At 39.1% G+C, this 27,609-nt stretch overlaps 1 protein-coding gene across 4 annotated transcripts; it reads left to right on the top strand.

Annotated features, from left to right (window-relative positions):
- Positions 1-1,063: 1,063 nt before the first annotated feature.
- frmpd2 (FERM and PDZ domain containing 2) lies at positions 1,064-27,609 on the top strand. 4 transcript variants are annotated; one of them, XM_008437926.2, is made up of 30 exons: positions 1,065-1,347; positions 6,879-7,014; positions 7,277-7,440; positions 8,309-8,374; positions 8,460-8,639; positions 8,727-8,802; positions 11,717-11,804; positions 13,153-13,309; positions 13,421-13,492; positions 13,577-13,751; positions 13,859-13,994; positions 14,277-14,415; positions 14,588-14,740; positions 14,821-15,006; positions 15,090-15,249; positions 15,411-15,588; positions 16,435-16,535; positions 16,694-16,774; positions 17,518-17,625; positions 17,901-18,017; positions 19,542-19,723; positions 20,729-20,827; positions 21,503-21,596; positions 21,691-21,776; positions 22,853-23,048; positions 24,797-25,011; positions 25,890-25,956; positions 26,024-26,204; positions 27,101-27,205; positions 27,470-27,609. In XM_008437926.2, exons 2-28 carry the CDS (start codon positions 6,882-6,884, stop codon positions 26,059-26,061), a joined length of 3,447 nt encoding a protein of 1,148 aa, XP_008436148.1. In that variant the 5' UTR covers positions 1,065-1,347; positions 6,879-6,881; the 3' UTR covers positions 26,062-26,204; positions 27,101-27,205; positions 27,470-27,609. The 4 variants fall into 4 exon arrangements, with proteins under 4 accessions (XP_008436149.1, XP_008436148.1, XP_017166125.1 ...); XM_017310636.1 differs by having other exon boundaries at positions 16,432-16,535; XM_008437929.2 differs by lacking the exons at positions 15,411-15,588; positions 16,435-16,535.

Genomic DNA, 27,609 nt, shown 5'->3' with positions numbered 1-27,609 from the left:
AAGGGGAAAATGTGGTTTTAAAAAAAAGGCATATATAACTAGATAATGTCGGCTTTGAGATAATTGTGAAACAAACCCCACTCCACAATTACATGGAGACTTACAAAGTGTGCACTGCAGGTGGCGTACTACTGCTTGTAGGATCTGTGAAGAGTGTCTGCACACTTCTGGTGGTGGTGGTATCATGCTGTGGAGCAAGTTTGCCAACAGTGGCATTGGTATTTAGGTTTAGGGTCAGTTGGTTGGTCTTTTTGCCAACAATGACAACAAGTGCTAGCATTATGGTGTTAGCTCCATGCCATTCCATTGTTCAGCTACAAGTACAGTTGGCGTAATATAGAATTTTTTATATATTTACGAGATAAAAGGTAAATAATTTTAAAATATCACCAAAAATCACTAGTTCAAATCTGCATCGCATGTCAAAAGTGGCCTTGGACGAGATAAAGAGATAAAGTTCCAACAGATTAGACAGCAGCAACTAGCAAACACCTGGTGGAACTGTGCATCTGTTGAGCTCATTATACGAGATATTTCTTGGTGCAATGCTGGTAGAAATGTTGTCAAAGGGTCAATAGAAGAGCCATGCTGTGATGACATCCTAAAGATGGAGTTTCAGAAAGAGCAGGGGTTTTTAAAGAGACAGAGGCCCAATTTCAAGGCAATCAATTACAAAGTAAAAATTCCTTTAAGTCATATTTGATTACAAAGCATTTTTTGACAACTGAAGTTAACAGTTACTTGATTGTGCTTAAAATGGCACTATGTGCCTGGAAAACACATAATACTGCCCCTTTAACACCTTTTTCATCACTGCCTCTGGTAGAAAACAATAATCCTCAGTGATTTATTTAGATGGGCAGAAATGGCAAACAATCATGCCTGTGTTTATAGGTTCTGTCAGAAAGCGGGGCAATTAACTTATCAGTTGTAGTTAAAACACCAGATTAACACAGTCCTCCCTACAGTGGATTGGCCCTTTGCTGCCCCATCTGTCTTCGGCTTGCCCTGCAAATCCAATTAAGTTCTTACAGTAAGTTCCCCTTCGGCTAAAAATAGTCAAAAACTCCAGAAAAGGCAGAACATGGCGTCATTAGCCACGAGTCCAGAGGAAACAAAGTTACGGGGCTGATTAGTTCTTCCCCCTGGGGGGACATGATTGTGACCATCCCATGCCGACGTGATAATAGAGGGACGAACTGTCATGACAGACAGGAACACCGGGACGACGGAGAGGTGGGCGAAATGGCAGCAGGGGGTGTATAAGAGGAGGAAGGATTAGAGTTCAGAGTGGCGGATGTTTGGAGGAACTTAGAGACAATCTTCTCAGGTACCTGATGAAATAAGGTAAGCTCCATAACTTGTAGAAAGCTTGTCAAATGGGTTTTAAGTGGGACATTTCTCAACACAGCACATGTGGGAAGAAAGATGTCTTAAAGCGAGTGATGACAGTGTAATGTGGCTACAGAGAGCAGTGAATGTATTTATATTTATATATGTGCATAATCAACCAGGTTCCTGTGCTTTTCCTTTATGGTTGACGGTGTAACAAGTCAGTTATACAAGAGTCACTCAGCTTGGCATCACATGGTTTTGCTCAAAATCCTTCATATGGTGAAACCAGTTGTTGCTCAGACAAAAGCAATGTTTGCTTTTTTATTTTTACTGGATCGCCATAAAACCTCGATGTGAGATGTTTCATAGAACTGGAAACACACCTGAAAATGACAATCATGCTAACACTTTAAACAGTGATACAGAAAGTTCTTAGAGAGCGGTGTTTATCCTCTGGTCATGGAAATAGCTCAAAAGATTTCCAAGACTCTTTCGTATATTGTTTGTGTACTAATACCAGGTTATTTAGTCATAGAAACACAACAGATCTATTTAATGTTAGGCATTTGATTTTGACCTTCTCTTCCAACCAGATGTGTTTGGATGTGTCCCACATGTCTTAATCAAAGGTCACCTGAAACAGCTGTTGAACTCTCACACAAGAGCCGTTTCCTTTATAGCACATTTATCCACAAGGTCTGGGAACTCTGCTAGGGTTCTGTTGCTGTTCACACTGCCTTATCTGACAAGGTGAACAACTGAAACCCAGAGCAAAGAAAAGGTACTGAAATTTTGCTTCCCATAGATAATTTTATCCTACCATGGCGTCATCTGCATATTGTGAGATTCGTGATTTAAAGAAGCCGCCCAAAAATGCTTTCCAACTCCAGATAAAATATTCTAGACTTAACCACAATGCTATTTTTTTATGTGACTTTGCATTATCAGATAGTTTGGTTGATCTTATTTGAATTATATTGCCCATAACCTGATTAACAGAGCTGGAGTTACTTGGCCAGCTGTCAAACTGCCAAAGTCAGAGAATTAAATGCATGTGAAGCAGTGTTCTGTCGACTGGCAGCCAAGTCAGCAGCAACAGCTAAGAGAGTACATCCAGTTAAAGCACAATAAAGTAAGTTAAAGACTTTAAAACAACAAGACAGCCTGCTAAAAAAAGGACTAAGATGCTTCATTAACTATCAAGCAAATGATTGAAGATTAAATTTGCAACAAACGTCCGATTCGCATTAGAGGTTTGTGGGAAAAATGTCAGAAAGAGTTGTGTGTGGACAGCTGTAAATGGTCCAGGCATCATGACCTTGAACTAGAGTTCTGTAGCTTTCGCAGTCATAATGTCCATACATCTCGTCATCCTGGACTTTACCTTGGAGGTCTTTGGGATATTTGAAAAACATCAACCCAGAACTGTCTGTTTTCCTATGGAGATCCTGGCTGCATTCATAAGGGAACCTCCTTTTCTGTAAGTCTGTAATGGCCTTAAATCGCTCACAGCCAAGTCCAAAAAGGGTAAGCCTCGTGGTGAGCTTTGTGATATTTAGAATACGTTTTGATACGGAAGAACCACAAAAAAAAAAGAAGATATGTAAGATTTTGAATGACAAACTTTGAGATGCTAGTTTTGTGTAATTCTTGTGGCTCATTGTCTTTGTTTATGACAACATAAGGTAGCGGTCAACCCTCCACAGAAATGATTCTAGTTACTTGAAGAACACAGGAAGGCTGTAATAGTATCATCGAAAATATTTCTCTATTGGGTGTTTTCATGCCCAATATTTAAAATGGACAGAACTGCTGGCTTGCAAGAACAAGGTTCTGGGTTTGAACATAGGCAGACTCTCTTTGTTGAGTTGTAATGTACTGCCATGGATTCTGTCTCCAGGAGAACATCCCATCACCCTCAAGTCTCTGGTATTGCACCGTTGTCTTCTCCTTTTGTCTCTGGCTCACTTTGTGGTAGAATGGCAATCAGCACAAGGCATACCCCACATTGCCCATTAACCACTAAAAATACACACTAGTCCGCAACCCTGGGATGATTAAGCACATACAAGTACAGATGCTAGATGGACATTCATGAGATTGCAGTCTCTCATGCCTGACAGAAATCGTCCAGGGGTCTTAATCTGGGTTAAAACCTACTGTCCTAAAAGCCAATGGCAAATTATTTGAAATAATATTCACACTTTTCAAGGAATCCAAAAATGCTTAATTGCAGAAAAAAATCAGATCTGTACTCAGAGCTTTGTGCACAGCCTTGTTTTGGCATGTTACTTGCAACAAACGTTAAGAAACCAGTGTGTCGGCATCCTTCTAATAAGTTAATTGGCTGAATTGACAAATATTGAATGATAAATGCATGAAAAGTGCCCAATATTATTAGAACCACTGGTGCATTTGCAACTTCCGAAAATGTTTGCACAAAGTCTGCTATACAGTCAAGCAGAACTACTGTAACTCTGTTTGACATAGTTTGCCAAAAAGAAAAGCCACCAACGCTGTTTCTTGATGGTTTCAGATTCCAGAATCGGTGAAGAGGCCTCCTTGCTTTCACACTATGATGAAGAAAACAGACAAAACATAGAGGGCATTTGCAAGGTCATTGTGTAATCTTCAGCAGTGTGTTCAGAAAACTGCAGGCTTCCCATTATGTGGGGTTGGAATATTCCCCCCCAGGCTTTTGCGCATACACAAAGGGTTATGTTGCAATGTCATTTGTTATGGTGCTGTCAGCCCAATAGGGTTTTGGTGGAGTGTGGGGCAGTATGGTGGCAACATATCCATGACATGTTTCCAGGCACACCAGCAAGGCTTGAAAAATGAGACTCCGTGACCCAACACTTCATAAAGGCAGTTGGGCCATGCTCATGGGGTGTGATCTGCTAATAACTTGCTAAAGCTTGACACCATGTGAAAGAGTCAGGCCAAGACTTTGCCTGAAGCATGGTCTGATCATAAGCATATGTAGATGGATTGTTACACTTGGAAGCAAATATTTGACTAATGATACCAGTGCTGCAGTGTCAAGTTTTAAAACTCAAGGAGGTTTTTTAATTCCGCTAACATCCAGCCTCAGTCAAATAGATTGCCTAAATTTGAATAGTGTAGCAGGATTTTCACCCAGTGTAATGGTGACAGTACTAAAACAGCAACAATATATCTACTTTACATTAACTTTGCTGAAATGTACATAGCATCATTGTGCATTGGTTCTTTTCCCTTGAGGAAAAGCTCTTTAGTTTTCTTAAGTCAAACATCAGTTGCAGAGAACCTTCACATCTCTGTTGCAGCTTTAGACATGATCAGGACAGAAAGACCCTGACCTGGACTGGGGCAAAAGACCTGTACGATGTTAAATTGAGCTACGATAATCTTAGTTTTGAGATCGTTAAATGTTCTGACAGTAATTTGTTTGTTTGAAAGCATATCAGTACATGTTAAATAAGCCTTTTGAAAGGGAGTGATCATACACTGCTAGTTGAGAATTTAGCATGGTTTAAGGCAGTCCCATCCAAAGCATAGCATCTCTTTGACGTAGCTCGATAAAACATTGCGTCAGGAGTTTGGTGTCCTCCTCCCCCCCTTTCTCAACACCAGGCTCAGGTGGAACCATTTTGCACAGAGCTCTGTTGGATCTGGTGTGTGATTGGTCAGAAGTCTGTTGCCATGTTTTATGCAGAAATGCACTTGGTTCTCTTCAGCTAGTCCACTTTGATTATCGGATTTTTGTATCTGCGGGTGACGTGAATACTTTTGAGGAACACTTATCAGACTGGTGAGGAACATTTGTACAATAATGATTCTCAAATAGCTAAAAACTCCTGGATGGAAATTGCAAAGTCAACCATGGAGAAAGGACGACTTACAATCAAGGCTTTCTCCTTGACTATTTTGTTAAAGTAAAACTGAGAATGGAGGGATGGAGTGGGGATGCCGGTGTGACATTTACTGAAACAGGAGGTGTGTCCCCAGGTGGTCTGACCTATGTTTAAAAGGTGTGCGAATATGAACATCCTGCAACCACATGATGGCGTGTCATCTGTTTGGCTTTGGATGAAATATGGGAGAATCATTAGAAACAAAAAAAATAGTCATTTTATCCAATGTAATGACTGCTTTACTTTAACCTCCACCCAGTGACACCATTAGCTTATCTTGTGCTTGCTTTCAAACAGATTCTTCTCAACCATGTGAGCAAAAGAGGTTTGAAAAGTTGTGAACTATTTTTTCAGAGCTATCTAATGGGACTGAACATCGAGTGTCTCTGAACCAAGCAGGCTAAAGAAGAGAATGATGGCAGAGAATGATGTGCTACTGGAAACAGAGACACAGTTTTTATGTATCTCAACTTTTTGTTTAGCTTGTTATCTAATATTTAAAGTTCTAGTTTGTTTTATTTATTTTTTGCCTTTGTGCATCAGTGGTAGAGACAAGCCAGCTACCCAACAAGAAGACTTCCTTTACATGGCACCTTGGTTCTGAGGTTTAAGTAAGCTAACTCTCAAGCCATTCAGACATCAGTATCAGGAGTATCAGGTGAGAAAATACTGACCCAAGGTGTTTATTGAAGTTTTTGGCAGATCAGAAAGCAGTGTGGAAAATGCACCTGCTGAGCGCAAGGTGGTGGGTTAGTCTATAAAAGTAAAGCCCGGACCAACCCAGCTTAGCTCACTGAATTCATTTGTCTTTTTTCCCGCCTCTTCAAACCTTTTAGAGTATTTACAACTTCTTTACCTTTCTGTAACATTTTCAAGCGGAAAACGTTGATACTTTTGAGAAAGTCGGATCTCAATCAGCTGGTTGTACTTTGAATGTATCTGTTTGTGGCCCTACGTGCTACAAAAAATTCCATTGAAGGAACACTCTAAATAACTTTAGTTTATTAGCAAAAAATAATAATTTGGGGCTAGTTACACTTTAATGTTTCAAATTGCATGCTTTCTAAGCCAAGCACTTGATTTGAAAATGCTATATAAAGTAGATTTTTCATCTCAAGTTGAAAAATCCAAAGGCAGATTTTGGACACGAACAGCATAGGAAATTAAATTGTACGTATTTAGATGTAATTAAGTTGTCCTTAGTGCCCCAAAGCATAGAGCAGACTGAGTGGGTGCTGGTACAACAGATTAATGTAGCCGTGCATGTACAGCAGGACGATCCCTTCAGAGTTTATTTTCTTAATCTTTGAAAACTGTTAGCCTCTTGCTGTTTCTATTGATTAATCTAGTTACGTTGATCACTAATCCTCTAACGTCTCCTCATCCAACATTTCTCGCACACTATACAAGGTCATCGGTAAATATCTGTTTCTATTTCATGGAAAAGATGAGCAGAATTAAGTGTTGAATTGGTGTTGGGTTTATTCCAGCCTCTCTCTCTTTAAATCCTACTAAACTGTAGGCTTAGTGGTGAACAAAATGTGTAGGGTACCTTTTTAAAACTGCAAATGTATCGGTAAGGTTGTGCTCAATGCAAATGGGCTGGACCATTTACTTCACAGTCTTGTGTCATTTTTGCATGTGCAGCCCATGTGCAGCAGGATGGGCACATTTGTGACCCTGACGGAGGTGCTGGAGGCCCGGGGTTCACCCCTGGAAGAGGATGAGGTCTGGTGTCTGCTGCTGGCCACCGCTGATGCCTTACTGGACATCTCCAAAAAAGGTGACCACGTTTAAGTACGAACTTACACGTACAAGAACTGTACCTTCTTAAAAATACAGTTTTTAAGAATCTGCAGACTCATAGAAAAAGATGCACTGTCCGCACTAGATGAACATGTGTCGTAGAGTCACAAAAAAAAAATCACAATTCTCATTTATACGATTCAGAATCGATTTAAAATGTCTCAAAATTAATCCACTGTTTGTTGGTTTACGATTTGTAACAATGTCTTGGTAAAGAGTTTGTGGTCTGCTGTGTTTAGGTCCAGGTAATATGTGTACTGTGTTGAGCCCTGGCTCAGTGCTACTGTCAGCCAATGGGAGCCTGGCCTTCAAGAGCTGCGCACGAAGTGAAGACGTGGCTTCTTACACAGCTCCCGAGGTCCAGCAGGGTCTCACTCCTTCCACCAGGGCTGCTGCTGAAAAGGTCTGAGAGCAGGAAAACCTTTCTTCTGCTTATAAAATTGATTTTTTTTTTTTTTTTACCAAAGTTCCTGTTGGTTATTAACCTGGGTGAAGACCTGGGTAACCTTGGTGCCCCAGTTCATGTTAGCAACAAGCTGTGGTATGCCTGAATACCACAACGGTACATGACATGTAGAAAAAATAACTACATAATTACTCCTAAGAAGAATCCTTTTATGTCTGTATGAACATTATACTAATGAGCTGCTAAAATGATACACAGACTGAATGTTCATAGGTGTTGACCTCACTAAGAATAAACCTGAAACCTCCCTTTCTGCAAAGTTTGAAATGTTATGTTTTTAGCTTGGAACAGTTATTAATTATTCATGAGGGATGTAATAACCATATGTGTACATAAGAAATTTGAAGAACTCCCCAAAAGTTCAGAATACTCAACTGTGGGATGTTCTAAGCTGTTTTCAACATGTTCTATTAGCAATTAGCACAGTTAGCACTGTTCGCCAACTGTAACAGCACTCTGAACAGCAGTAATTTTTATATTTTAGATATTCTTTACTTAATTATAATGTTATACAGACAAATTTACAACTCCGTTGTGCTTTGTGGCAGATAGCTCAGTCAAATAAAATAAAAATAATGTGTTTTTGTACTCTGGTTAGCTTTGTTTATTTTAGCTTCAGCTTTTTAGCTTCTTGAAGCCTCTCGTTGCTCCTCTGCCAAGCTCTGAAGTTCACTCCCCAGTTTCTATTGCCATTAATAACTGAGATAATTCCCCACAGCACAACTTTTGTAAAAAAAAATAAAATAAAACCTGTACCTATTTTAGAATAAAATGTCTAAAACAGTATTGTGTGTATGACCCTCAGGTGGTAGTATACTCACTGGGAATGACTCTTTACTGGTGCGCTGATTATCACCTACCTCAGAATCAGGTATGTTCCTCACTTCTTTTCTTCTCATCCCGGTCGCCGTCTTCCATTCTCTAAGCCGTTTTGGGTTTTGCTGGCCTCTCCTCAGCCAGTCCAGATAAGCACAGAGCTGGAGGGTTTGCTGCTGAGCATGTGTGAGGACAAGGCGGTGAGGAGGACCGACCTGCTGACGGTGCTGGAGACCTGCGAGTTGCATCACAAGTCCTCCATGCTGCCATCCGCAGAGCGCCTCATCAGGCAGCTGGTAGAGGATGTCTACAGGAACTCGGCAAGTGGCTGCATTTTCTTCCTTTGTTTTTTCTGTAAAAGCAGTTCTTTGTTTGTTTAATTAAGCCGGAACGTGCTGTCTCTACAGGCCGACCACGTGGCCATGACTGAAAACGGATCCCAGCTAACAGACCGCAGTCAGATGGTCAGGGAAAGATTACACAGTAAGAAACTGATCCCATTTGTTTGAGCTGAAGTTTGACATCGTTTGCCTTCTTCAATAGTGTGCTTATTGGCTTTCTTGCCAAGAGACACAGAGATTAATACAACTGTTCACAAAGCAAAGTACTAAATATGTCTACAGTAAGCTTTTCCATGGCAAGTTCTCAACAACCAGTTTCACAACAGCTGCGTTTCCATTACAAATGTGCGTCAGTCTTTTGAGTATATTCTGCTAATGTCGAAAAAACACAGTTTCGCAAATATGTTGTTTCCATTAAATAAAATTTTTTTATGAAAATTACATATGAATAAGCTCGTTCATATGATAAGTCATTAAAAAACATGCAGTGCCATGTTCCTCCAACTACTTCAGCGATGGTGCTAGCGGTAATCATCTGCAATGTCTGGGGACAAAAAAAAAAACAAACATCATCCTCCTAGTTCCTGTTGTTTTCACCAGTGGTAACATGTGGCTGTTGATCATGTGACTGTTGATCATGTGACTAGTGTGATGTGAAAAACGTGTTTTGATACGACTGAAAAACCACTTTGTATTAGAGCAAAATCATTTCTCAAAATGAGAAATGATTTTTCTCATTTTGAGAAAAATGAGAAAAATCATTTTTAAGCAAATTAATTTTCATAATTTCAATTTGCGCAATTTTGCGGTTAATGGAAACCCAGCTGCAAATAGATACCAGTAATTGTACAGAAACAAAAGACATTGTAGTTTATTGCTAAAATCAAAGATGCCTAGTACAGCAAAATAATATTTGTAAAAATCTGGGTGGAATGGAAATGCAAAAAAAACCCCAAACAAAAACAAATCCAACAGCATCTGATTAGTAAATAAAAGCAGTATTTCCTTGATGGAGACAGATAATTATTACTGGTGCACTTCCACCGCAGAGCTGTTTGATCCGATTTAAACGGACCAGAGTCCGTTTCCTCAAATAATCCACTTTGCTTGGGAAAGTGTGAAAGCTCATCTGAACTCTGGACTGATCAGTTGAACTCTGATCCACCTGGAATCATCGCCTGGAGTTTAAGTGTTGCTACGTAGCAACCCAAAGAGAGACAGAGTACATGTTTTATACATGTGATTAATGAATATGGAACCAGGATGCCTTTAAATCCTTGCGGGTAGGGCTGAAACAATTAGTCGTGATGAATCGATTATTGAAATAATCATCAACTAGTGTTATCGATTATCATTAACTGGAATATACAGACCCCAAAAAAGGCAATTTTGCTGAAACAAAGTCAGAATAATAATTAAGTCAAAACTGTACAAAAATATATACAATTTGCATTTAAGATACTCCAGAACTCCTCAAGAAGCCAAGTGTTAGCTTTACCTGCAAAAAATACTTCAAAAAATTACATAAAATCTCCTTTTAAGCATATTTTACTATCTAATCTTGAATAGGTTAATCCAAAAACACAATCACCAGACACTGTATTGATGTTAAGTCAGGCAGAAAGGGCTGAGCTTTTCACATTTTGATGTTAGAAGTAATGTTTTAGTTGCAGATGCATCTGCAAATGATCGTCCACTAAACAAATGCTATGTTATTGCATTTCAGGCAAATCAAAAATCTGAAACATTTGCATTAAATTGATGAGGTCCATTTTTATGTTGAGTTTCTTGAAACCACAGTTGCTGTCAATTTTGCTTAAATTATGCATATAATAAAATAATGTGCATTGTGCTATTTTTAATAATTACTGATATCTTTGGACAAAAATAAAGAAAATCTTCAGTGACTTCTATAAAGTGGAAGACAAAGAAAAACAGGATTGTGAAAGCTGGTGTCTGTAAAGAGCAAAACAAAACAGTAGTAGTAAGTGTGGGTTAGTGTTAAGAATGGCAAAGTTAAACCTGACCCAGCCTTTAAGTAGAAATAAGTGCCTCCGACTGAACGGCTAAAGCTAAAAACGTTAAATAAGAGAGTGGAATACCTCAGAGTGTTTTTCATACATTTTCACTCTCGTTTAACATTTTTAACTTTAGCATTAGCTTTATCTGTTCAGTCTGAGGTACTTATTTAAGGACCATGACATGCATTGTTTTAAATACATTTGTCTTTTGACAAAGGTGCTAGCGAGTAGCACGGTCTTTTGATTTTTACAGTCTATCTTTTCAAAGAAAATATCAAATAGAAAGACTAATAGAAAAAAATGCTAACCCGAGACTTTGCAAGAGCAATTTAAACACAGAGGAGTCACCTTGCAGGGGGGATAGTTCCAACCTTTACATACAATTTTGAGGGAAAACAGCTCAGTAAGCTAAGCAAGTTAAAAGTGCCTCAGAACGTCCCATCTAATTTCTTTAATTAGTGCATAAGCTGAAAAGCTGTGGCGAGCCGTTTCCTTCTGCACCGCGTCTTTAAGCTGGCTTACTGGAACGGTTGAAGGTCCAGCGCATAGACGGTGGCGACATTTAAAAACTTAAAAACAGTCCTGCACCATGATTTGATACACAAGTGCTTACTCCAAAGTCCGGAACATATTGACTGTTCATTGGGAAATCATTTGATAAATAATGTCCAGATTTTCTGCAAAACAGAAGTGAGACGTTGCAAGTCATTACCCCTAGTAGCTATCTTTGCGTTTCAATATGGCCTCTTCTCGCATCAACAGTAGTGAGCTGGGGCGGAAACATGTTTGTTTTACAAGAAATGCATGTAAAAGTGTGTCTAAATTAATGGTATATGGGGCACTTTACCTTGGCCTTTATAGTTTGGGGGTGTTAATTTCACTATTGATTTATTAGCCAGGAGGCTAATAAGTCTATTTTTCAAAATATGCAATTATTAAGCTTATTTAGAACAGACACAGCACCAGAACCTAATGTATAAGATGCAAAACTGCCAAAGCAACTACTAATCTAATCTTACCTAATGTGTGTTTCAGGAGGATCTTTCAGTAACTCGACATGGACCCTAAAAAAGAAGATCCACAGAACCTTTTCAGGAACATCGTATCCAGCTGATACTACAGGGTAAGGAGTCCAAAAATATTCTACACCGACTAAAACACACTCAGAAGTATAATCAGAGGAGTAAATCCTTGCAAATCTTGGTTCCTTTGCAGTCAATAGAATCTTGTTTTCATTTATTAATCTAAATAATATTGAGTATGGTAAAATATAGCTGGTTTTATTAGGTACACCTGGTAGATATTCCAACTACATTGCACTCAGGATGCACTTAGGCATCCAGACATGGCAGAGAGCAGCCTTGAACATTGTTGATGGTACCAAACAGATCAGTCATGATTAATAGAAATAGCTTATCTACTGGTGTCAGAGGTCAGATTTGAATGGAAAGGCTGGTTTGAGATAACAGAAGAACTACATAAACTGAATAAATAAATCTATTAATCATTTTAATAATTCTAACTGGACTAAAACAAGATAAGTTTGGTCTGATTTAGCTTCAGGTTCAGGTAGTGAGGAAAAAAAGAATGTGTATGTATTTTTATTTGGTGTATGTAAACTACTGGTTTTAACTGTAAGTCAAGTCTAATCTTGAAGACGGTAACAGTAAAATAAAAACCAACACTGGGTGTTGGCTAACAACAAGGAACTGAAGATTGTTGGCATGATTTTGTCACAAACCAGACAAAATCATTGCCTGGTTTGATGAGTCGCAATTCTAGCTGAGTCAAGCATGGATCCTTGTATCACTGTTTCTTGGTGGTGGTCTACTGGTGTATGGGATATTTTTTTGGTACATGTTGAGCTTCTTAGTATCCACTGAATGTCATTGGATGTCACAGCCTACGTGAGCTCTGACCATATAAAACTGATTTAACATCAACTGTGTTTAAACTGATGAGTTTTTTTGTTTCCACTGATGAGTTTTTATGCACATTTTGAAGAATTGCATTAGAAACGGTTGATGGAAATAGCAAAAATTCAAAAAAACTTCTCAGTCTTGCAAAAAAAAAAAAAAGAGGGGGGGGGGGCAATATATAGTACTTTATCCTTGTTGGGGGTGGTTTTTGGCTTTTCTGAAGTAGAGTTAATACACTAAGCAGAAGATGGAAACACGTGTCAAATAAGGTCTAACAACAAATGTCTCCATAAACTGGAGGGACTGTGCCTTACCAGAGACACTGTCCCGCTAGTTACAGTGAAACTAGCCAATGTGTTCACTGTAATCCACAGTGAATTGTCCTCAGTTTAACTAAATACATTTGGAGCATGGTGGAATGAGAGATTAGCATCATAGATGTGCAGCTGACAAATCTGTACAACCTCATGATGCTAGCATGTTAGCCATGATCTCGTAAGTGACAAATGTCATCTCCTATCCAACTGAGACTAGAAAATTCTCTTACCCCAGGATTCCTTCGGGAGGTCGGCTCAGAGAAAGTTATCCCAGCTGGCAGCATCTGAACCGTACCCCCTGCAGCCCGTACATGGATGGCAATCGAACTACCAGCGCAAGATCCCTCCTACAGTTGGAGTCCACAATGAGTTTGAATGACAAGAAAATGAAAGTGAGGCAGCATTTCATGCTCTATGGTATCAAAAATAAAACTGAACTCTTATTTAAATGGCATCTATGATGTCCTGTTAGAGATTCATCTCCCTTCCTTTCTGGGTTGTAGGACATGGGTCCAGAGTTTCTCAGAGTTTTAGAGGAACCCCTTGTCGTTTTAGAGCTGCCTGGATCCATCCTGGTAAGTTCATGTTCTCCAAAACTACTTTCAAGCACCTTTGCTTTTTTTGGATGTCAAGTTTATTCCTCTGCCCCTTTGCCCCAGACAAAGAAAGGGAAATCTCCAGCCACCCATAGAGAGCTCAGTGTGGTGATGCCAAATGGTCAAAGCATCCTGGTCAAGTGTGAAGTGAAAACCAGAGGAGGGGATGTGTTTGACATGATCGTGGCTCATTCAAACCTCGTGGAACATTTCTATTTTGGCCTTGCATATATAGATGGTAAAATGATTGAAGTGATTGGTTTGCTGTGACTACCTGTTGAATGGGTCTTTCTATGTCAAGCCACTTATCAAGTCTCTTTGATCTTGTCTCTATTCTGTGGTCAGATAATGAGTTTTTCTTCGTTGATAATGACACCAAGATTTCCAAAGTGGCTCCAGATAGCTGGAAGAAAGTGCCTACAACAACTTTTGTCCTTTTCTTCAGGATCAAATTCTTTGTGAACAACATTTCTCTTCTTTTGTAAGTCTTTTTTTTTATTATTGGTGAGGGTGGACACTTGATAGCAAGTGCTCCAGCTTACTGGTTTACTAAAAGAGTTTCTTGTAACAAGTCTTAATAGATTCACTAGTAGAAGAAACTTTCTCTCATGATCAAGAAATACTTCAAAGATTCTAATTATGCGTGCTAGACCTACAGCTCCAGTTGATTTGTTGCTGGAACAGATCAGGAATTACCAATAGAGAAAGTAAAAGTTTCCCAACTGATCCTGAGTAACTTAATGTCCCCGGTTTCCTCTCTTAGGCACAAACAAACCTGTCATCAGTACTACCTCCAGCTTAGGAGGGACCTTTTAGACGACAGACTGTCCTGCCATGAGGAGACTGCTCTGTACCTGGGAGGTCTGGCCTTGCAGACAGAGTATGGAGACTGCATGCCTGAGGTTGTACATTTAGAAGAATGAGAATACAGTGGACCGCCCAGTAATTGTAGGGGTTAGGCACCTGGGCCCTCATATATTTTCATCATATAAGTATGCATTGTGTAGTATTCATTGTGTAGTATACACAATGAAATATAATATGTTGTGAAAGCCTGTACTCTACTCCGTTTAGGTGTATGGTAGAAACTACTACCGACCTGACCAGTACGTCTCCAAGAGTGTGATGGAGAAACGTGCCTTGCCTTACATTCAGGCAGAGCTGCTGAGACTTCATACCAATAATGCCCAAATGCTCACAGATGAATCAGAGCTTGAATTTCTGAAGGTAGCAAAGTACTTAGAAACAATAAAACTCACGATGCTCCATCTGCTGCTTCTGAAAGTGAACGCTGTTCTGTTCTGCAGGTTTGTCAGCAGTTGCCTGAATACGGCGTCTTGTTCCACCGTGTGATACGGGAGAAAAGGCCTTCGGACGGAGAGATTGTTCTCGGAGTTTGTGCCAAAGGTGTCATTGTCTACGAGGTTAAAGATGGCTGCCGGTCCACCGCTCAGAACTTCTTCTGGAGGGAGACGGCTACCATCTCCTCTAGCGTGAGAGTCCTCCACAGTGGCACGGGACATTCTCGCGTGTTTCTGTTCGCGGTCTAAAATGCGCCTCTTTTATGAATCTGCAGAAGCGAAAATTTATAATCGAGTGCCGGGGCAACCGGAAGAAATACGTCTTCATCACGGAGAGGTCCAGGATAGCCAAGTACTTGTGTAACCTCTGTTCTGCCCAGCACAAGTTTAACAATGAGATGAGCTCCCGGCAGCTAAGCCACAGCCTGGTCTCAGGTAAGGTTTGGCTGCGTAGACGTCTGCTGCCAGACTTTCTTTGTAGTTTTATTGCACGTATTTAGCAGAAGGGACTACATTCCACTGCAAGCTCTGCGCTTCAGCTTCTACTCTTGCATACTGTAGAGGATAGCAAGCATAACCTCTGCATCTTTGTCCAGAGGATAACATTGTGCAGTACGCAGCTGTGTGCCGTGCTCAGAGCAGCCAGCTCAAGTCCATTTCGTGTTCCGAGACGCCCCAGGACAACAGCGGCCTGACCACGCCGCAGGAAGAGGCTCTGACCAAGCTGTGTGATGACGTCACGGCCAGAATCGAGCCCCGTGTGAAACATCACAGGTATTTCTTTCACCTTTTGTACTAATCTGGGTTTCCGCCAGTGTATTATAAGTCTGGTGGGCCTCCAGGCTTTACATGTAGTATCACCACCAGACTAAGCGTTCTTTATTTATTATAGTTTTTCTTATACATTATAACAATGATAGCAAAGACAGGTTAAAGAGTCTCTTTGGTGAAACGGCTGGAAGCATAATGGCAACATAGTAAACTCAGTACTTTGTTTATTCAGCAGAATTCTGTAACAACTGCCTGTGTTTACCAGGTTACATGCTAACAACTTCAGCTAATAAAATGACAAGTCACAGATAAAAGATCAATGAGTTTTGGACACTTTAATTAGGATGAAACAACTGAAGTGCAAAAAATGTATATTCATTTTAACTGGTTTCTTTTGTATTTGCCTATTTAAAACTTTATAGTTCATGTTTAGGCATTAATCATGTTTTCCAATAACAGTTATCTAGTAATATTTTCAAAATTCCTGTCAACTTTAAAAATCTTTTGATTCAAACATACATCGAGTCTGTATACATCCTTTTCTTTCACTTTACCATTATTCCTTAGTTTGTTACTTCAACATTGTAGTTTGTAGTAAAACAAACTTTTCAATGACATTTCAATGTCATTGAAAGACATTAAAATGTCTTTCAATGTGCTATTGAAAGACATTGAAGTTAAGCTAAAACCTGACAAGATGTGAAAAACTTCTAATGCATCAATGCTTTTCCTCGGAAAACCAGGAAATGTACTTGCTTTTTTACCCTCTTGAAAACATGACTTCCCCTATGCACAACATCTAAACTATTTTATGTAAATTCATTTAACCTTCATGTGTTCCTTTAGCAGCACCTGCTCCAGCAGCCAGCCCAGCAGCACAGGTTTACGCTCTCCATCCTGTTCCCAGAGGAGCGGGTCGGAGGCCCATTCCGGATCCCCAGCAGCCCGAGGCACAGCGTCTTCACACTTATAGCCCAGCTTCATGTGCTCGTGTGCTTCTGCTCTAGTCAGCCAGTAGTTTCCCCTTCAAGAGAATTTTGTGTCTCCTCACTCATTCAGAGCGATTTCTCCTTTTGGCTAATGTTTGGTCGTATCACTCGTCCAACAGAAACGCCACCTAAACTGGGCACTCCTTCGGAGAGGGAAGTCGTCTGTATTTCGCTGAAGAAAGACCCAAAACTAGGCTTGGGTAAGGACATCACTCTGCACTGCATATAACCTATAATTTATAATTCCTAGTTATTGCTAAATGTTTTCCTAGGGTTAGAATGTGAATACTAGCTGTCGGCGTGTTGACAATGATTAGCAAAACACTGCATCACTTTTTCACTCTCTATATTACACATATATTTAAAATTTAGTGTGTAATGTTGACAACTTGACAGGTAAAACCAGTGGGAGTCATTGTTATCGAGCAACTTTTTGCCCTCCTGCAGGAAGCTTGGGGGCGGGGTCTTGCGTATGTGATGTCATGCTGCAACATGTCAACAGAAGCAGCCCTGATCCCGCCCACTGAGCTTGATGTGTGAAGTTGACGGTTTAAATTCATTCATGATCCAGAACATGAATAATTTACCAGACATTAAATACTAATATGTAGTTTTTAAAATGAAGTCAATACATTTAATCGAGACTCATACAATTAATTCTATATTTAATAGTGTATTTATTTCTAGTCTAAAAAAAAAATTATGACACATTAAAATAATTATAACAAAAGGTATTGCGCAAATTTATTTGGCACTTTTCACTTCATAATGAACAGCCTGTCATCAAAATCAAATTTTTCTGGCATTTCATTTTTGGTAATTCTAACTGACCTGAAACAGGAAACGTTTGGTCCAATTTGACATCAGGTAGTGAGCACAAAAAAAAAACGGTTAATGTCTCATTTTATCCAGTTTATTTAAACTGTAACTTGTACTTACACAGGTATAGTTATAGTCGGAGAGGACACAATAGGCCGCTATGACTTGGGCATTTTTATCGCCTCCATTGTGCCTGGAGGACCTGCAGACAAGGACGGACGCATCAGACCAGGTACATGCTTATAATACTAAAACATATTCATTCTACATTAAATAATACTTAAAAATGGATCATCTTGATTTTTTTTTCATGTAGGAATGCCTTTTTTTTTTAACAATTAGTCTCTAAACGTTGCTCTAATGTCTAAATCTTACTTATTGAATTCTTCAACACCTTTGATGAATGACTATGGGCAGTGTGTATCAAGTCATGTGCTCAGAAGGACAAAGATTGTGTTCCGCATGCTCTGGTGGGGTCACCCTTTAATGTTTGACCTTTGCCTTCAGGGGGTCGCCTGATATCCCTGAACCACGTCAGCCTGGAGGGCGTCACTTTTAGCGAGGCAGCAGAGGTCATGGAGGGCAGCCCTGAGGAAGTGCAGCTCATTGTCTCTCAGCCTAAAGGTGCTTCACGTGCTCTATATCAATAGTAGAGCACGAGTAGTCATCTGGTGTTCTTTGTCTCAGTGTTGTTTGAGTAATTACTCCACAGATGCACATATTTTAATAAGATGTAAAATGGTTACTAGATATTTGTTTCATTTCTATCCTTTACTGTTCAATTTTGCCCTTTTATCTTTAGTCCTTTTAATTGTGGGAGTTTTTGTTAGCATTAAGGCTACACCCTGTAACTGAGAATCTATAATTTGATGTGGGCTTTCTATTTCTGGAGACAAAATAAAATAAGAATATCTTGGGGAAAAAATTACATTTATCTAAACTATCTGGATGAAAAATCTATTCAAAACAGTTTCTTCAGTACTAATTTAGTAGCAGATTAAGTGTTGATAGCTTTTCTATATACCGGTACTTCAAAAAACCTACATGTTAATTCGAGTCACAAATTCAAATATATCTTAGAAAAGAAAATAGTTATTTTTAATTGAAATAAACTCAATACCATTTCTCTAGATTAACTTGCATTATAGGCGTTAGCAGGCATCTTTAACAGACAACTTGCTAGCTTGATTTGTTGTCAAGTTATCATGTTAACAGTCACAGTCATGTCCAGAATTTTTTTTAAAGTATACAATATAACTGAGAAAACATACATGCTACTTCAATTGAAATTTGAAATTACACATCAGAAAATATCTTTGAAAAAAAAAAAAATTCTTTACAACTGAAATAAATTCAAAGAAAGAATTTTAAAAAGCTAGGAGGCTTTAGTTAGCATGTTTGCCAGACACTGAGCTGTTTGCCTGAAAGCAAACACACACAACAACATTCAAAAATTTATTTCAGAAAATTAATATAGTTAAGGTATATCTTCAAAAAATGTATGTCCTAACTTGATTTATATATTTTAGAATTTTTTTTATGCAAGCATGGAAAAGGACTAGTACCACTAAAAAGAAATTCTGAAATTAAAATCATAATTCTGCCATTTCACTTTGAATTAATTATCAGAATTTTGGAATATAAAGAAAGTGAGCACAGAAAGAAACAGACTGTTTAGGTTTCAATTAGCATGTTTACTTCGGTTAGCTTGCGCATTTGCACTTTGAAAGAATAGAGGAAGGTTAAAGCAATTCTGTCTGAAAATAGCCCTTTCCACAAAAACATTTCATGGATTCAGATGAGTAACTGCTTTGGTAAATGATGATTGTCTGCTAGCCAGAAACGACAGCTGACCTTATTAATCTAGTTAGCATCCGGGCTAGCTTAGCTCAAACATAACAGCTGTACCTGGAACAAAAACCTACTGTGGTTTGATTTGAAGGTAGAAAAATGTATCTATAACCTCACACCCCTTCTACATGGCTTACTAAACTTTGGGTTGTTTGTACATAACATGTATTGCTTGCATTTCGTCACTTATTTGATGTTAAATCAAGTCTGGTTTCTAGTTAAAGCATTAAAAATAAACAAAATGTCTCGGTACTGAAAAGAAAAGCAGAGAATGAAGTTTTGATTTGATCTCCACAGTCCCACTAAGTCCCATCAGCATTCGCTCTCCCGTGTTGAGAAAATATGGGTCCCAGACTACGCTGATGACAGACGGACGTTCAGGAGACGATAGCCTGGATGAGATTGTCTCCGTTGTGATGACACCAAAGGCCTCCAACAGGCTGCACGTCCCACGGGACGTACGAGCCCCCAGTACACAGGTAGAGCCATTTTAGTGGATATATTTTATTTCTTTTTATTAATTCAGTAACTCGGTTCACCAAGTGAAACTTATAATATAAATGAATTACAAAGACTGATGTTTTCAGGCTCTATTCCTGTTATGATTTTCCAACGTACAGCTAATGAAGACAACAATTTTAATTGGAATATTACATCAGACCACTAAAACCCATTTTTAATTTACATATTTGGGATTAATGAAGAGGAAGTTTAACACCTGCATAAATGTTATTTTTAAAAGGTACTTTAAATCTGACAAACAAGCCTCAGCTGAACACATTCTATTCTATTGAAAACGACTGAATGTAAATTAGTGTAGAAAAAAAAGGAAAGCATGATGGAACACCAAACGTGAGCATCTGCACATAACACAATGGCTACTTAAACCATAAAATACAAAAGTATAATAGGATATAAAGTGAAGATTTATAAAATTATGACGGGCCTAATCTACCTAGTTTTTTTTACAGCAGTGACCTATTGTGACAAAAAGTATAATTCAGAGACTAAAATTCTATCAATCATAAAATATTTGCTCCAGTTCTGACCAACATTGTCGCTACAATGAGAATGGGTATCAGCAGCTCTATTTCTCCAGATAACTGGCACCATGCTTTACTTAACCCACTGTGAAAAACACAGTGGCAGTGGATGGAAGCAGCTGAAAATCTCACTCTAAATGAATAACACATTGCTCATCATGATTCACCTGATTCAAATTATTTTTTCGAGGACACTGACAACACTCAAACTCAAGCTACACTTAGTTCTTCCATTTCAAGGTGTCATTGATATTCATATTCAGTCAACTCCTTAAGGTGTGTATTTTTGAAAAATTGTCTTTTCTCCTTGTTGCTTCTGTGTTCCCTTCAAACGTTTTGGCTTAAATTTTGATATTTTCTCCTGTTGGAATATTCTCATTGTTTACTACATGGACTAATACACAATGTAATGACAAGGTCTTTGTGTTTTATTTGCCTCAGGACGGCTGCCCTACACCTCCATCTCTGAACTGTGTGGGGCCAGAGGAGATCTCTGTGGAGCTCAGGAAGATCTCTGGAAATCTGGGCATCAGCATCTCTGTTAGTGTTTGGCAAGTTTTTAGGTTGCAACGCACGGCGGTTTTCCAGCTTTACTTTCGAAAACCTGTCATTCTGATAAATGTGCTTTCAATGCTGGCAGTGAACGGTCAACTGTAGCACCTGATCTGAAGCAGTGGGCCCCAAAGACTCTTCCACTTAAGCTGATTAACATCTGAGGTCTGACAGGATTAGATGGGAATGCCAAGGGTTGGCTCATCCACACTGATATCCTCAGCAAAACTGAGCCAGAGCATGACACAGAACTTTACACCAACAAAATACGGCATGTCAGATTATAAGGATATTATTATGTCTTAGTTTTAATCTATAAATGACTTATTAAATATTTATTATAAGGAAATATAGTTCTCAAACTAAATATTACAAATTTTGTAAGTTTCTGTATAAACGCTAATGACTGTGGTTGAGTGAACCTAAAGCACAACTGTAACCAAGTAGGAAAAAGAAACGTGACAAAACACAAGTTCATCTTATAACCAATTAGCATGAAAAAAATGACTCTCTTGGTTGGTCATCATATACAAGAATGTCTTTAGTTAAAGTCTATATTTACCACTTTAGGTAAATATAGTTGCTCTTATAAGGTGCTAAATAAATAAAATGGCTCAACATATCATGAATGCAATTAAGGAAATCCTCTTCTTATCTAACTAGGGTGGAGCAAACACTAACATTCAAAACGGGGGAATCTACATCAAGAGTCTTGTTCCCGGAGGGGCAGCAGAGAGAGACGGACGTTTACACACAGGTACCACATTCCGTTTCAAACGTATCAATGTGTGAAATCTGATCAGTCTGACTGTTTTTCCGTCTTCATTTTCCACTTTTTTTTTAATTTACAGGTGATAGAATTTTGGAGGTTGATGGGATTAACTTTCATGGGTTCACCTACCAGCAGGCTGTGGAGTGTCTGGGTAAAACCGGGGAGGTAAAGGACAACATGAGAGCAAAGAACTTGCATATGCAGATGACAATTGGAAGTTTGGTGTATCAAAAGCTCATTTTGGAAATGTTTGCAGAACACATTTCAGTTGGGACAAGTCCCAGTAAAATGAAGCCTAGAGATTCTGATACCATCTCCAATGTAATAATCATGATCTGGTCAAGGTTTTTGAACTTAACTGATATGAATAATGGACGGGAATAGCATGGGTTTGAACTGCACTCCAAAGATCTGCAATTCTTCTGCTGGACCCACCAATACATTCATCGTCTCCCACTTATCCAAAATCTGGTAATGAGGATAATGAGTATGGGAAATGTTTGGCTCAGTTTTTCTTTACCACAAAGAGCTATGCAACGCCTCCATTACAGCAAATGGAGCTCCAATCCATCTATCTTCTCCTGCTTGCACCATCACTCATTAACAAGACACCAATATGCTCTCCACTCGAGGCAATCGCTGACCCAAACCCAGAGAGAAAAGTTTATGTTTTGGCAGTTTAGAACCATAGCCTCAGACTTGAAGGAACCAATTCTGAACATTGGCCAGCTCAGACCTGACTGCAAACTGCTGTAGTAGTACCTACTGGATGGAGGTCATGGCCTGAGGAAGCCAAGAGAACCACTAAATCCACAAAAAAAAAAAAGACGAGCCCTTCAGGTTTCCAAACTAGACACTCTCCTCTCCAGGACTGTACCTTGAGATTCTGATCATGAATTTCAGGGTCTTGAAGCCCCTCCTGGTGGAGTCCAACATGCCCCAGGAACAGGCTTAAGATTGTGACTAGAATACGGATACAGCTCTTTGTTCATAGTGGGACTGGACAGCTGTCAGGATTTTCACTGGCACACTGTACTCCCTACAAAATGCTTCAAGGTCATGACCGTCTTTTCTAAAGCAGTTTTTTTTTGTTTGTTTTTTACAAAAGTGGCCTAATATGCTTAGAATACTAGGCCTCATTTAGCAAAGACAGACATAGGTTTGGTTGCAGAAATCTTCTTATGGCATGTTCAAATCTGTCTTGTGAGGGCTATTCATTGCTCTGCTCTTCTATCATCTAGGTGGTCTACTTTGTTGTGAAACGGGAGTCAGTCAACCTGCCTAAAGTTTCTGTGATTGCTGACACAGACAGTCCGATGTCCAATCAGACAGTTTGTCAAACCACCAGCCATCTGAGGCTCAACAGCTCGTCATCCCTCAGCTCTCCCACAAGCACAAGGTCTGACCGTTCCAGAGACTACAGCTTCGTCACTGATGGTAGGACATTTCAACGCAGGTTAGGACCAGTGGACTGAACTGCACAGCACTAAAAAGTCTGAAGTCATTACAAATATTAGATAACTAGCAGTACACTGATTGTAAAATGTAACAGAACCACATTTAACAGCAATAACCTCAAACAGTTGTTCTCTGACACTGTTGAGGAGGAATTCTAGAACCGTCTTCTTTCTGCTGTATCAGATGACTAAGACCTCCATGTTCACAAACTCTTAAGATCGCACAGCAAAGTCCTCATTAAAGATAGTTCCAATTAAATAAGTACAAGTGTGACATTTTATATATTGTCCTCCACAGGGGCGCTGCCATAGTGGTCCATAAAACAGTATTGATGCCTAGGGCTGGACGATATGCTGGAAAATGTATCACAATACAAGTGTTTCATATAATAGTTATTGTTGTTTTGTTTGTTTGTTTTAAATATCTGAAACAATGTCAACTGATGATGTAACCTTTTATCCTTTATCCAGTTTCCTCTCAAGCTGTTACACTCGTATTCTCCGTTCACTCCATGCCGTTGTTTTTTGATTTTTAAGAAGTTATGAGGTACGATGATGGAACCTAAAACATGTCACTCAATAGGTTGTTGCTAGGTAACCAAAGAGTGAGTGGGTTAGTTGATGCCGTCAACCTAGCTTAGTTGCTGCCTACGTCTCCCAGAATGCTGTGCATTTCTGAATTGGAGTTCAGTGAAAGTATTGAACATTATATTGGACGCATCATATATTGACATTTATCATGCCTTTATTGTGATATGCATTGTTATTGAGATATTGCCCAGCCCTAGAGCCCAATGCTAACTACCACAAATGCTAATTTATTTAATATCATAGCAGTTCCTATATTTATTTATTGGAAAGGCTAAGTGTGACTGTTATTATTATTATTTAATTTTTTCCTACAGCAACATTTGTTTTCTAGTCAATCAACGAGACGTCTGCCATACGTCTGTAATATCCGTCACAAGCCCAAACTGCCCACAGATGGCTCTAATTTCAGCTGTATCCAGAAGGAGTGAAATGTATTTCACTCTCAATGTTGAATTAAATATATTTTCTGTTGAGAACACTGAGCTATGAAATTTCGACTCACTCTATCAAACTGCAAATGATACAGAAAATGCAACAAAAGCAAAGTGTCTGTTAGTGTGGACAGAGCCTCAGGATATATGTTAATGCAATAAAAAGGATGATATAATATTCCATTAGCAGTGGCAGGAGCAATAATATGTAAATGTTATGTCTTACTTAGCATTTAAATGAGTTGCATCCATCAAGGAAAAATATAATCTCAGCCTTTACTGGGATAATATCAGTTGCATTAGAAATGCATCGGAGCGCTCACAGCATCATCAAAAGTTTAGTTTGTCATTCAATACTGATGAATCCACATCTCTTCTGTAAAATGGCCGACTACAACTTTCTTAAGTCAAAACGCCGCATGAGTGCCATCACCGCCATGTTTTTATTTGACTTATCACGTGAACAAGCTTACTCACGTGTGACTTCAATTAGATTTCTTCTTCAGTGTTAAATTACAAAACTGTGTTTTTCCGACATTAGCAGAAAATCACACAAAAAAATGCACATTTGTAATGGAGAAGCAGCTACTGTTTGGGTTTCATTTGTCCTTTCTTTCCCACATCCGTTTCTTCTATCCAACCGCCACACAACCTTTGACCTTATCACATTGCTTCACTGTCCTGCCTCCTCCTCCAAAACCCCAAGAAAATGTCAAGGAGGTGACTCTGACCAAGGATGTCAATGGTCTGGGATTTAGCTTTCTGATGTGTGAGCTGGACCCACCCACCCAGGACTTCAGCAGCCTGGTCCGGATAAAGCAGCTCTTCCCTGGCCAGCCTGCGGAGCAAAGCGGCAGAATTCAGGAGGGAGATGTCCTGCTGGCTATCAACGGCCAGTTGCTAAAGGACCTGTCCTATCCAGTATGTGTGAAATTGAGTTTTTAAATTGTTTGTTACTGTTGTCATGACTGTAAATGGTTGTTAGCTAGATACTTTTAGGTATTCATTTGAAGCAATGGTTGTCTGGCTTGAAGCAGGCCAGAGTCATCAAGTATGTCACGTTTTAACACAAATCCAATCTCAAAAGCTGTCGTCGCGATTTACACTAATGCGCTTTCATTAACAATTAACCTTTCGTCACATTTATATGTCGTGGAAATTTTAAAAAATGGTAACTAAAGAGGAAATTAAGATCGGAGGTGGTGCGCCACCAAATATCTTCATGTGTGAAACAGGAACTTTCATAATCTTTGGGGGGTTTTTTTGTTTTGAGATTTGTCACTCTTTGTTGTTCATATTTAACTAATTAGCTTTAAGATTTATCATGCTTTTGTAGGTGAGAATTTAGTTTTTGTATTCTTTCTTTCCTTGGCTCCTTGTGTGTAGGGTTAATCATGTCAATGTCCTTTTAGTTTCTGTGTAGTCTTAAGTTTGTAGTTCTTAGAGTTTTTACTAAGAACTGTTTGCTTTTCATCTTTCCTCTCTGCATTTGGATCAATTATTACACCACTACATTATTGACATAAATTATAAAACTTTAAATGGTTTAAGTGAATGTTTTTTAATACAGATTTTTACACTAGCTTGCTTTTCTATTACATAATGAGCCGGAATGACCAACTCATTCAGGTTTATGCTAAATGAAGACAGCAAGACAGTTATCTGCAGCAGAAACTACAGTTGTTTCTTATCGCTGTTCAATTGTACTTAACTTCAAAAGTTGTGAAATATCCCTTCATGAATGAGCCTCAGTGAACCCTGATATATCTGTGTAAACCGCTGTTCATCTGTTGGTGCAGAAAGTGCTAAAGCTGTTCAAGAACTCCCCAGCTGAAGTGAGGCTAACTCTCTGTCGGCCGTCGCCAGGTACAAACATCCACTCATCTTGAAAAAGATCCACTCGTCAACTTCCCTAACTCCTCTGTTTCTGCAGGGATTCTCCCTTCCATGGACCATTTCACCAGCACCTGATCCAAATGTTGAGCTTTACACCAGCACTGGTTGACGTTTTGAAGCAACATCATGCTTTCAGATGAAGCAGGAGGTGGAGATGGATACTGAAGGCTTACAGTTGTTCTGACCTGTTAGCAGAATGCTGTTGGCACTGTGGAAAGGTCAGCATTGTTTCTGATAAACAGCTACATTAGGGAAATGCAACGAGTACTCATCTAGATACCAGAATCATTCGCAATCCGACCAGAAAGAAACTCAAATCTTGTGTTTTTTTCCGCTCAGTGAATGCACCACACCTAAACACTACGGAGCCAGGTTTATCTGTATGCCGTCATTCATAGGAAAGGAAATCCAAAGTGCTTTTCTCCAAATCAATGGAATGACAAGAAACGTGGAAGTTGTTTCTGCAGCAAAGTGATTCATCGTTTCCTCTTGTCAGTATTGTCAAGGTATTAGGAGAAATCCAAGGAAGCACAGGGACACAAGAAGCTGTTCAAAAGAAAACTATTTTCTGACACGTTTCGAGACATGTTTGTGGTTCGGTTCAGGCTGCTAGAGAGCGCGAGAGAGCAAGACTTTGCCAGATCACAAGAAGGGTGGTCAAACACTTCAATGTAATTAAATCTCTGTGTTCATATGAGGATCTGAATTCCCTACGGAATATACAAACACTGCTTTTTACAGTCAAAGCCCTGGAAGACCCAATCATGAGTTAAAAAAATTGACACTACATCAGTAAAACCGCTGTTCTACAGAAATCATTCTCCTACACATCACACAGTATGGCTTGATCTTTGGTCCTAATATTAGTAATTTATGGCAGAAAGGTTAGAAACATTTACAACAATATTTTGATATTTTAATAGTTCAAGAATAATCAGAATTAGCTCAAATCAGTATCAGAAGGTCCAATTTTACCAAATCTGTGGTATAATCTGTGCATCTCTAATTTATTTCAGTAAGTACATTTTAAAAATGTGGTTTAACTTGCCCTCTTTCTCTATTCTTTTCCAAGAGTAACGGTTCATTGGTTCCTTCCTCTGTTTTCTTTACACAGTGAGGATAGCAGAGGATAGAAAACTGGCTCAGAGAGTTTTCTGCCAGGTGCCGATGCAATCTAGAACCTCACAGTGTGTCTGAGGATAGAGGAACCTGATTCCAGGTATGTTGTAGGTTTTTAGTTAATGTGATGTGGTCAACAGCACCTTAGAATCCATTGGTCATAGCTTCTACCTTTCTGCAGTACAGATAATATAGATCTTATAAACAATGTAGGGAAATGTACCTCATAATGAGCAAATCTGGGAAAAAAAGCCGTTTTTGAAAAAGAAAAAAGGCAAGCGTGTTAATATCCACTAGATGGCAGCATTTACCAAAACGTGACTCATTTCAAATAATGACTTTCATGGATGGATGTCTCCTTCAGGAAACATCATGACTGAAAGAAGAAGTCCAACACAGAAGTTTCCACCAAGAGAAGAAGACTGAAGTGACGAGAACAAAACATTGTTTAAAACATCGGCTTACATTATGTAACCAAACAAAAATAAAAGCTACTGAACCGAG

Source organism: Poecilia reticulata, linkage group LG19 (genome assembly GCF_000633615.1).
Source record: "Poecilia reticulata strain Guanapo linkage group LG19, Guppy_female_1.0+MT, whole genome shotgun sequence".
NCBI classification, from domain to species: Eukaryota; Metazoa; Chordata; class Actinopteri; order Cyprinodontiformes; family Poeciliidae; genus Poecilia; species Poecilia reticulata.
This window is presented reverse-complemented; position numbering and strand designations above follow the sequence as displayed.

What these genes read in the sequence shown, in the direction of transcription:
- frmpd2 (XM_017310636.1), top strand. Translation starts at nt 6,882, where the DNA reads ATGTGCAGCAGGATGGGCACATTTGTGACCCTGACGGAGGTGCTGGAG. An exon ending in CCAGGGCTGCTGCTGAAAAG is followed by an intron (nt 7,441 to 8,308) that starts GTCTGAGAGCAG and finishes TATGACCCTCAG; the next exon opens with GTGGTAGTATACTCACTGGG. An exon ending in GTCTGGGTAAAACCGGGGAG is followed by an intron (nt 21,777 to 22,852) that starts GTAAAGGACAAC and finishes TCTATCATCTAG; the next exon opens with GTGGTCTACTTTGTTGTGAA.